The sequence below is a fragment of the Condylura cristata genome, unplaced genomic scaffold (assembly GCF_000260355.1).
Source record: "Condylura cristata isolate star-nosed mole 26May11 unplaced genomic scaffold, ConCri1.0 scaffold00007, whole genome shotgun sequence".
NCBI lineage: Eukaryota > Metazoa > Chordata > Mammalia > Eulipotyphla > Talpidae > Condylura > Condylura cristata.
The window spans coordinates 61814237-61826403 of record NW_004567108.1 but is presented as its reverse complement, the minus strand read 5'-3'; the positions used below and the strand labels follow the sequence as shown (position 1 = coordinate 61826403).

Genomic DNA, 12167 nt, shown 5'->3' with positions numbered 1-12167 from the left:
AAAAAAAAAAAAAAAGCTCACCCTTTAAAAGCTCACCAGCAAGGAAGAGGTGGTCTTCCCTGGTGGTACAGCGGGTTAAAGCACAGCACTAAGAAGTTAAAGCCACTTCAGCATGAGTTCGATCCCCGCCCTAGAGGTGACCCACACAGCACCTGGCAGACCTCTCCTGACCCACCTGCTGCTCCCCTCAGCAGTGTACTTCATCAGTTGGTCTGTTCTGCTCCCCACTCTGTCTCTGGTGAATACTCTCACCACCCTGTACCTCAGTTCTGTATGCATAAATAAATAAATCTTCAAAAAAAAGATCACCAGCATATCATCACATATTCCCACTTAAGAAACACAGAATTAAAGCTAAACAGGGATTTGAATTTAGTAAGAGCCCTTATTTCCAGCATGGGTAGGTAGCACGTTACTGAAACAGTCAGTCAACAGCTATTAAACTCTTCTGAAAAATTCTGCTATTTGGTCAGAACTCAGGCATTCAACAAGAAGGCATTTGGTTTGATGAGATAACAAGTAACCATTCCACTTTTCAAGATGTGCAATACTGAGACCAAAAAGAGAGGAAACTGTGACAGTTATATCTGTAACACTATCTGTCTACCAAATCACAAACCATAATTACAAATGACCCTTTCATGTTATTTTCTTAACCCAGAACTTAAATGCTCTGTCTTTGTATTTCCACTTGTCTTTTCAAAGAAATAAATGACCCTAACAAGAGACAATGGAGTATTTAATTACATTATACCTGGACAATACACAGGCCCTATGCCCTGGCAAAATTCATAAATTCCGTATCTACCTGTATGTAAAGCTAATGGAAGCTGCTCAGATATAGTATGAGACAAGCATGCCAAGTGACTCTGAAGACAAGAATCAGGGCTACTCCAAACCCGCCATGACCTCCTCCTGGTGGAGGGCCCAAAAGACCAGCAACTCCACGTGGGCAACTACTCAGCAGCTGCCCCAATAATCCAGCTGTGACCTGGATTAGCAAAAAGGCCACAGGGTTTTCCCACCTTTTTTATCTAACTTCAAAAATATGGCCAGCCTGTTGGCACTTTCTTTAGATGCACAGACATTGCTGAATTTCCACCTTATGAGTTTATAAATGTGTATTTAGCATTAGTTGTAAGTTGCCTGTATCCACCCGCCCAATGTAGCTGTACAGAAGCTACCACTTGCTGAGGCAATATTTTGACAATTAGTTACTTATAAAGTAGAAGTCTATAAAAACCTAACTTTTTTAAAATGACTATTAGAAAAAAGGGCTTGTAAGATGGGCAAATATTTGGATTAATAAAATATTTCATAAAATGCAGTTTAACACTTTCAAATACATCTATTATCAGCAATTAAGAGGCATCAAGCATATTAAGTGCTCATACATGGAATTCTTCAATGCAGCACTTCCCAGACTGTTCTATAAAACTCTTGTTTTGTACAGAAAAAAGTTTAGCCACACTGATGATTCATCAAGGCTGTAGTATTAATATGTTTCTATTCTAATAAAAGCACATATTTCATTCATGAAGGTATCTGAACATTCATGGGCTGCAACAATTCCCAGGTCTCAAAGGTCATGAGATTATGTCATCTGGTCAGTGAGTCCTGGTCTGTATTAGTAATTTGTCTTATATTCTTTGACACATACCTGTCTTTGTACCTAAGGCTTATTATGCACTAATTATACTATCTAAACTTATTCCCCATGGTTGAATGGCATATAATTATTGTATCTTAGAATCTACTGATACAGATCATTTTCAATATGTAATTTTGAGAAACTCAATTTTAATGTAAAAGGAGAAGTAACTGTCAGTAGTAGAAAAAGCAAATCAACCCAAATAGTGTTAGCCTTTTAAGTAAAATGCAGCTGACATGTCTAAGATGGCTTTTCATACAGAAATATTTTGGAGAGAGCTTTTGAGGGCAGGATTGTATTAAGTAGATAAAAGTAGATAATGGGTCTGCCTACAATCTTACTTGTACTAATCATTTCCTTTCTCTCCTTTAGTGACATCAGACAGGTATTTAGACAAGTCACATCTAAGTTATTATAAATTACAATTTCCTAAATATTCTTTAAAATCATCAAGATCCTAAATTTTTACAAATTCCTTTGCTGCTAGCTTTCTTTACAAAAATCCATCTGAACCAGCTGATCTACAAGGATAAGGTGAGGTAATGGCAAATATCATAGAACTAAAGCATAATAGAAGATGTAAGAGCAAAAATAATAGCAAACTTCTAAATGCCATACCATCAGCTAGAAAATATGACTTGATATGACTTGATATTAATTTCTTGGTTCTTTTCAAATCCTTTTTTTTTTTGGCTAGATCTTGTAACTAAAAGTCACAAAAAAATAGTTCGCATCTCTAATAGGAGTTCTTAAGTCTTCATTTGGGGTGAAGGGGTCATCAGTTACCAATCAATGGGAAAAGTATTCTCAAAAATCAGTCTGATCTTTAGAACAACCCTGAGCTATGCAAACCCTATTTAGTGTTGCCTTCTGCTAATATCACTCTAGTTCTTCCATACACACACAACAAATCTATTTTCTGTTGCTTAAAACGCAGAAAAAATAATTTAGCCCCAGAATTAATTTGAGCCCCAAATGAGAAGCATCATTTTTAGTTTTCTTCGGAAATGCATCTTTGAATTCCTTCCTCATGATAGTCTTATCTTTTCTTAGGTATGCTGATCAATGAGCTGGTTTCTGACAATTTGAATGCAAGCTGCTTCATTTTATTAACATCTGCTACACAATAATCTTAATATAAGAGGAACAGTTTTTGGCTATAAGAAATGTACTTGGCTCTCTGCTCTCTTCTCACAAAGCACGGAGTGAGCCTACTATGTTGATGCTACCCCAATCAGCATCTCCCCTCCCTGATCTTTCTCTAGCACTCCAGACCATTTAGCCAGTTCCATATATGAAACTGCATTCAACTTCCCAAATCAGTTTATCTCTCAAAACTATCGCCTTCTGGAAATAGTATCCAAGCACACCAAGAAAAGAGGTGGGAGAAATATTTTTACACAAGCTACCCTTCATTGCCCTTTATTAAATCTGTTACAAAGTCTTGATGCTACTTTTTACAAAATGTGGGGACATTTTTCTTCTTTCTCTTGAGTCTAGCAAATTCAGTACTGGTGCAGAGATTTACTGCCTTATGTCTGCATTACCTCAAACAGATTCTCAGCTGCCTTTGTGCTTCTGAATCTTCCTACACACTGCTACCAGAATAATCTAGATTGAATATTCTCTTAGTTCCATTCCAGGTCTAAAGTTTTTTTTATGGAATTAATTTGCCAACACTACTTTTCTCAAACTTTCATAATATACTCAATAACTTCAAATGGTTCACTGCCATAAATCAACTATACAGCTAGGCACTCAGGACAATTCAGAATCTGATCCCCAATTACAGGTTGGGTTTTCCCAACTTTTCTACCAGAACCAAAGAAACTAAATCAAACCAATCTCCACCTCTCCTAATGGTGCAGGCTCTTTAATGAGTCCTTTGTAAGTACTATACTTTATACTAGGAATGTTCTTTCTCCTTTCAAAATCCTGGCATCTGTACCAATTCCTTCAGCCATTTAGCAGAACTTAGTTGTTTCTAAATTCCCTTTCAGGCCTTTGTCCTTAGATCAAGAATATAAATTAATACCATGTAGTCTTGTTTTATTTTAGCTCCTGTGCCTACAGCTGTACCCAGTATAGTCAATGAATCTTGATTCAATGCTAATAATTAGTACGTCATTCTACTATAGACCACGCAGCATTCTTCTTTAACACTTACAATGAAAAATTAAATAACAGTCAGTTATCTCTATTTCACAAATGGCACTTGTGTCTCCTCAACAACTCTTTTAAAGTAATGCATTGTCTGCCATATTTTCCACACCTACAAGTAGTACTTAGAGATAGTAAGTTATCAAATATATGTTGATACAGTACAACATAAGAGTCACTGAGTTATAGGCCAGCATGTCCACTGTAGGTCTCAGATAAGCTGTGACTATTTATGGAACCCAAGACAAATTGCTTAAGTCCAATTTATGTGCTCTGTGAAATGCCAAAGACTAAGTCACCGAACCCGAAAAGATTGTTCCTATTCTAAAATTCTATGTCTGACTTTTTCCATACCATGACGTTTCTGGTGTGCTGATGACTGTTCAGAGAAAGACTAAATAGTCATCAGATTCTAGAAATGCAAATTCAGGCCCTTTCTATATAGAAAATAGTTCTCAGAATAAGTCAAGACAACTTCCCACCATAAAGCTAAATCTATCAGTCCCAGAAGAAACATGTGTTTGAAAGGAAAAAAGCACTGCCAAATTCCCTAGCTCTCTGGACTCCTGATTTAAGACAGTGAGGGTCACTGGGGCCTGGGTCACATTTGGAGCCTGCTATGTCCCTGGAAAAGCATTTAAATTTCTCCTACTCAAAGGGGACTACCTGCAAAGGAAGTCAGTGAGAAAGCCATTTACATGTAAAAACTGCACATAGGCATAGATTTAATTTAAAAAAAAAAACTTAAAAATTGTCTCACTCTATGAGACATATTGTATGAACTCGATAAGACTAAATGTACTACAATGAATGATGATCCTGAAATCTCTAAGAATACAAATGGGATGGTGGTTTATTCCACAGGTAATGAAGAAAGTCACATATAGTCTTTGAGTAAAGAAAAATCAAAAGTATAGGAATTAACTGCACTCTGATAAAAGAGTAGTTTCCGGCCCTCCCTGGTGGCGCAGCGGGTTAAAGCACAGCATTGAGAATCTGAAGCCACTTCCGCATGAGTTCGATTCCCGCCTGCCCCTGAGGAGACCACATGGCGAGCCAAACCTCTCCTGACCCGCCCGCTGCTTCCCTCAGCAGTGTACTTCGTCGATCTGCCTGTTCTGCTCCCCACTCTGTCTCTGGTGAAGCCTCTGGCCTGTATCCCAGTTCTGTATGCACAAATAAATAAATAAATCTTTAAAAAAAAAAAAAAAAGAGTAGTTTCCAATATCCCTGCAGGCATCCTGACAGGTGTCCACCTCCAGGCTTTATCTAACAGTTTGTGAAGAAAATATCGAGGCCCAGATTGTCCTTCCACAGTACTAACCAAACCAAAAAAACTAGGCTGGGAATTATAGCAAATGCAAAACAGTATAAAGTCATGATTTTCAATCTTGACACAATGGATCAGTTCTATATAGCTCAGAACCTTCCATCCGGGAACAGTACTGTAGGAAGAAACCTTATAAGACAGAAGGGAAACAAATTACATATGTCAAGCAGGTCCATGCTCTAGCACAGAAGTTCCTAAAGAATTTCTTAGAAATCCATAAAACACAGAGATAACACTAGTTTTAAAACGCAAGCTAAGGTTGACTAGTGCTTGCCTAAAAACCATTATACTAGCATTTTGTTTGTTTTTAATAAATCCACTTTTGCTTCAATAGACTTGACCATACTATTTGCCTCCATGATTAAAAAGAGAAATACAGTTTAAATCAACGATTGGCAAACTTCCTATAAAGGGCCAGAAAACTTAAGTTTTGTGGGCCAGAAAAGTTTGGCTCATCTACTCAGCTCTGCCCTGGTAGAATGAACTCAATCAGAGATAATTCCTGGATGAATAAGTGTGGCTAAGTCATGAAACTTGCCCATCTAAAAATGTCGAGGCATTCGCAGCTTGTGACCCTACAAAAACAGGTACCAGGCAGGATGTGCCCCACACTTAGCTGACTTAGGCACAGTTGAAAGCCAGAGGCCTTAGGGGCAAAAAGGAAGGAAAGGGCATTTTTGTGAGCTCATTCTTTTCCTAGCCCTCTCAAACACTATTCTCAAAACATGCTCTTTAGAACAAAATAAAATGATCAGGAGGGTAGTCTCCATCTACTTTCTTTTCAATTTTTTTCTCAGCTTATCCTCATCTCAAGAACTAAACAGCATAATCAGAATTAATAGCCATAAATCAAAGTAATACACTAAAGTAAATAATTTGCCTGAGAAATTTTCAGATATCTCAAATTATTCTTTTATGTTTGAATTTTACATTATGTTATTACTAGTCAATAGATCTTATTTTCTCATAGTAAAAGGCAGGGGGAATAAATCTGGACTATTGCCAACATAAAAACTCAGCTTGCAGAAAATAAAGATCTACTTACTATCACTTGAATATAATGCATTTCTCAAAGTAATGAGTATATCCAATTTAAAAATTAAGTTTCATTACAATAATCTTTGTTTTTCTTTCAACTTACACATGAACATAACTTATCCTCGTATTTTCTATGATATACTATACTTCAGAATCCTAAAATTTTAGCCATTCAAAGAAAGAATACATTTCAAGCATCCAAAAATGTTCATAAACCTTTTGAATATAAGATTTAGCATTTTGTGCAAATTGCTAACCAAACACAATGAGTATAAAGAATAGGTACAATTGGGCTGATTTTTCTCCCATAGCACATTGAGCAAAGATTGGAGCCATTTTTGGTTACAGCACCTGGAGCAAAGGAAGGAGAAAGGTGTTTCTGATAAATACTGTGCAGAGATCAAGGACACTGCACAGAACAAAGTCCAACATATTTCACTATGTCCCCACATCCAGTCCAAAATATCAACAGTCAAGTTAAAGTGCTTCAACATTCACTTTCTTTAGGAAGAAAAGTTTTTCAAATTTAACATAAAATATTTAACTGAATGTCTACTATGCGTTTGTCTGCATTAGAGTGCAAATAACATTACCTTAAAAATACTCTATCTCACAGAAAACCTATGCTATCACCTCAAGAGACAAGACCAAGTTCATTCAAATCAAATGACTTCCTTCCTGCTGCCACAAGCAGATGTAACAATACTCAGCACCAGGTCTGAACTCCCATTTCAGTATATCAACCGTCCAATTGGCTTAAGGTGAAACATGGTTTCAACCTTAAAATTAGCAGTTGGGTTTGAAATCTGTAACCGAAACATAAGCCTATTTCAGCTAAAATGATCTACTTCCTCACATGATCAACCTATTAATGACAACTATGAAAGAAGCAATATTTATTTTAGAGTTTCTCACCCTCTCCGTTTTCTACATGCTCTACATAAAAGCCAGTGCTAAAAGCTTAAAGAGGCAAAAACACCATGAGGCCTTTACCATCCAGCAACTATAGATTACATTCCAGCTGTTGAATTGTCTCCCACTGTATTAAAGATTTGTGTGGAGGTGAAGGGACAACTAAGACAGCTGGATCCAAAGGGCTAAGGAGAAAGTTGGGGATCAGCAGCAACTAGTTCCACCTCCTAGGAAAGCCTCAACATTACTCCCTTCTTTCAAATAAGTCCAAAGCTGTAAGGATTATCACAAAAAGCAATGGCTGACTCAAAGTTGGAACAAATAAAATTGGTAATTTTAGTTTGTTTGCCCACAACCCAAATATCCCCTAACGCTAATTACTACTAGTAACAGAGAAAATCCCCTGTGAATAAACAGAATTACATCTCCCAAGTACTTAGGCACTGATAACAGCTGATCTGAGAACAACACAATTCAATTCATTCAATTTAAAAAGTCTTCAGAACAGGTGAGTGATATTTCAACTGACTAACAGGAAACAAATTTGGATCTTGGTGAATCAAGCTGGGTAGGAGTTCCACAGGATTAGTAGACACAAAGTGGTGGAATGGAGAAGACCACCTTCTCCAGAGATTCTCATGTGCCTGCATCCCTAAATGCCACCAATGTCCAAAGAGCCATCACTTCACAAAGTTACAGATCCCAAATTACTCCTCCAAGAAATGAGACAAAGTCATATACACCTGCACAAACCCCAGCAACAACTGTTACAGTTTACAGATAGAAAACACTGGAGTGTGGAATATCACATTTTTTCCATAGGTCATTCTTAAGGTTTAAAAGTCAGAGATTTCGGAATATAACTGGAATAACTGGGGAACTGAGGTCAACTTTTATTTCCATCAACGACACTGGATTCTTTAAAAATATCAAGCATTTTTTTTGTGTGCATTGTATTTTCACAATAAAAATTTAAAAAGTCAAAAGGCATAAAAATGTACTTTCAAAGGCCATTCAATCAAATACTTATTTAAATACATTTTTTATTTTCTCAGTTGATAAATGCTATCTGAGCATAAAGTCAGAACTTTACTATCACTTCTACATCAGAGTCCCAATCTCTGAATGACTTTCAAGTGTTAATATTAAGCCTTGTCATCTTCTGCCGTATTAATTATTTAAGGATTGATTTGTTATACAAAATCTGACTCATTAATATAAGACTTTAATAAGGCATCTGATTCCACACAATTTAGACAGTAAGCACCTTGTAAAGTCTGCTTAAAAGTATTCAAAATTTGGCCCTCCCTGGTGGCGCAGCGGGTTAAAGCACAGCACTAAGAAGCTTAAGCCACTTCCACATGAGTTCGATGCCTGCCTGCCCCCGGAGGAGATCCACATGCAGACTTCTCCTGACCCGTCCGCTGCTCCCCTCAACAGTGTACTTCGTGGATCTGCCTGTTTGGCTCCCCACTGTCTCTGGTGAATCCTCTCACCCGCTACATCTCTGGCCTGTACCCCAGTTCTGTACAAATAAATAAATCTTTAAAAAAAAAAAGTGTTCAAAATTTTCAAGAACACCTCAACAACAACGTTTCTCCTTTATTGCTGCTTGAAATCTTAAGTTACCTCAAAGGCCCCTCAGGCCAGTAAATCCAGATTAGCTTCGAATGCAGAATGGAATTTTTATTAATTTTTCTAGCTGAAGTTATCGTTGGAGTATATACACAAGCTAAAATAGACAAGGCCACCTGTTGCCTCTAGGCCTCAAAGGAATTCCAGCAATACAGGAGGGGAGCCTCCTAAAGACTTTTTCAGAAGGAGGCAGCTAACTACCCGCCAGGTCTAAGACACAGAAGTTCTTGAATTGGGATCAGTCCCTCTCCAGAGACTGGTAAAGTAGAAAACAGACTTGTGAGAGAAAAAAGAATGAAAGACAGAATAACAATAACAAATTACTCTCAATCTAGGATGTTTTAAAACAGTATCGTGCTCACAAGACAGATCCACACCTTACTGAAGGTTTAATATTAACTGAAAGTAACAAAAATGGATAGTTAAGAGAAAATTAATCTCTTTCAAGAAAAATCATCTTATCAAAAATGATAATTTAGTGAGTAATTTGCTTACTAAAATTAAAATTCTACTTTAAAATTAGAATAGAGCTCAGTTCTATTAAAATTCAGGAATTCAGTAACTAAACTCACAAAGCAATATATTACAACCTACTTTTACTATATGATGCTTGCATCAAAATAAGGCTTACACTGGAGTTGAAAGTAGTGGGGAAAAAAATAAAAACTCAAATGTTGGATGCTGTGCTATATAAGTTTTCATTATAATACTTCATTATAATATTAGCTGTAAAGTGAGCTAAATTCTGGGAGAAGTATAAATTCCAGGCATTTAAATGTTTCAGAAAAAGAGCACACTCATAATATAAGTTTCACTTAACAAAAGTCTTAATAAGCTACAGCGCAACATGCTATCTTCTACATCGTGTGCAACATGCTATCTTCTACATCGGAATTTGGGCCTAAACAGGAGGCAAGAAACATTACAGCACAATGGCGGAAAGCCAATATTCCAAAAGTTGCTTGTTGGCCTGTTAAAATGTCAACTTCATGGTGTGGCTTTGGGCAAATTATCCATCTCTTCATGCCTCAATTTCTTCACCTACAGGGTGATGATTATTGGAATAGAGTTTACCATGTAAGACATATAAATTGGGCTTATAGTGTTTTATCCTGTCCATCTGCTTAGAGATTTAGTGGCTCTCCAAAAGTAAGCTTTTAAAGGGCACCTTCTTCCTGGATCAAAAATTCTGTAATAAAAATCTGATTAAGGAAAACTAAAAGATAGCTCCACCTTCTAAACCCTCTCCTCTTCCACTGAAAACAAAATACTAACAGGGTACTCTCTTCCAGAAGCCAGTCATTTCCCATCAAGGATTTACACTCTAAGTAGTTCAGCCCCTTAATGTGGAACAGGAATTGGTATTAAAACACTGAAATTAACTTTGTCTAAAATTTCCTAGTAACTGAATGAGTCACTCTTTTAGAAATAGTAAAATGTCAAGGCTGCAGAGAACCCTAGCCCCAAATGTTAGCATAAATCACTTCCAAGTGATCATCAAGTGAAAGACAGAGGACATTATTCAAGGAAATATATTGGTTTCTATGACTTTTCCTGTAATGAAGAAAATGCTGAAATTGGGAGATGGAGGGTAATGACTAGGGGATGAGGGGAGGGAAATCTGAGTAAATTTAACCCCCAAAATATACAACATATTAAAGAGGCTCACACATACTCTTGCTCTGATTTCAGGTTTATCCTTTTTTTTTAATTATTTTCTCCAAACTCATCCACAATGTACAAACTCTAAACTCAAGATTTAAAGATATCCCATAGTAGTATCTTACTATATTTTCTCTATCACAGAACCTAAGATAAGCAGATTTTAAAATGTTGCAACAAAATTTTTAATTTTAATACCTCTCACTTGCAAACTATTTTGAGTGCTCTAATAGCCAATAACATCCACGGGGGGGTCATTTTCCACTCTAATACTACTTCAGGAAAAAAATGTAGTTTCAGTTAAACTCAGGCCATTAGTCCTAGCCTATCAAAAAATAAACGACAATGACACCCTTAGACACCCTCAGACCCTCATTTAAATTGTGACTAAGGGCTGGGGAGAGTTGGGAGAAGAGAAAGAAATCTTGTTCCCGTCCCATGTTCCTGAAGTTTAAAATAACTAACAGCTTAGCTTGTCAGGGTTTTGATACTTCAGGTTCATTCATTACTGGGGATACTACAGATTATTCAGTTACTGAAATTTCTAAGGGTAGGTTGATTCGCCAATGATTTGAAACTGAAATCGCACACATGACACGGAATTCTTCCAAACTGGGAAACTGTGTCCCTTGACTTATTTTAGTAACTTTAAATAAAAGGCTTAATTGGGGTCGTTTCCCCAATTCGTTTGACAATCTGACCACCGGGCGTAGGGCTGAGCGCCCCACAGCTTCCGGCCGATGTATAACACGCGCTTCCACAAGGCTCCCACCTCCGCTCCAAACAAACCCGATGCATGAGCTTAAGAATGACGACACTAAAATCAACCTTACAGATTCACATCCAAACGGTGTGCAACACGAAATAAAACTTTTGTTTATTTCCCAACCGACACAGGGGGAAGAAGAAAGCACCCCCTGGATCATTTGATCCATTTCCGCTACTCGGTGCGCGTAGAGGGTGCCCGCAGCTTAACCCTGAGGGGTCCGAGCGGCCACCCACCGCGGACCGCGGAGCCGGGGCTGCCAGGGGGCGTCCCACGCCGCGCCGGTCCGCGGCCAGCAGGTGCCCTGGCCCATCCCAGCAGGCCCGTTGCGTGTGCGGGAACATGGCCACTTCCCGGAGTGATCCCGCCACCGCCAGCAGCCCGGCACTTTGTCAACTCCGCGCGCCGGGGAGGCTGAGGCTCCCGGGTCACCGCCACCGCCGTCCAAACGCTGCGGAGCCCCGGCCGGAGGAGAGGCCGACCCTGCTCCACTCCGGCCTCGTGTGCCCGGGCGCAGAGGCATGACAACATGGAGAGGTCACCGCACAGTGGAAAACTAGGGGCCCCATGCCCGGGCCCCAAGCTCCGGCCCCCGCGGCGCTTACCTGAGGAAAGGACCCCTCGCGGTGCGGGTTCTTGGGGTAATCTAAGTGGCCCCGGTCCAGCATCAGGTAGAGCGAGAAGATCACAACACAGAAGATCGCGCTGCCGAACACGGTGAACTGGCGGCTTAACTTCATCTTTCCTAGACAGACTCGGGCACAGGACACCGTCCCCACCCGGAGGAGAAGGCAGCCTGTGGACTCCTGGAAGCGGCCGCCAGAGGCTCCCCGCTCTCGGGCTCGTGCTCGCCGCGCTCTTAGCTGCGGGCGCTGGGCCCGGCCGCGCTCAGCACCTTGGCTCCGGCGCCGCCGCGCGCCCTTGGCCTTCGCTCTGGCCCGCCGCCCTTCCTGGGGCCGGGATTCCTTCTGAGGCGGGACGGCTTCGCAGCCCGGAAGGGGCCCCTCAAACTT

General features: G+C 39.5%; 1 protein-coding gene across 1 annotated transcript in view; it reads right to left on the bottom strand.

Moving 5' to 3' along the window:
- The window catches only part of MAN2A1 (mannosidase, alpha, class 2A, member 1), a 162456-nt gene extending 150491 nt beyond the window's left edge, over positions 1-11965 (bottom strand). Inside the window, exon 1 of the mRNA XM_004678365.2 lies at positions 11760-11965. Coding sequence (XP_004678422.1) covers positions 11760-11894 — 135 coding nt within the window. The 5' untranslated portion in view covers positions 11895-11965. The remainder of the gene's footprint in view (positions 1-11759) is intronic.
- Positions 11966-12167: the final 202 nt, after the last annotated feature.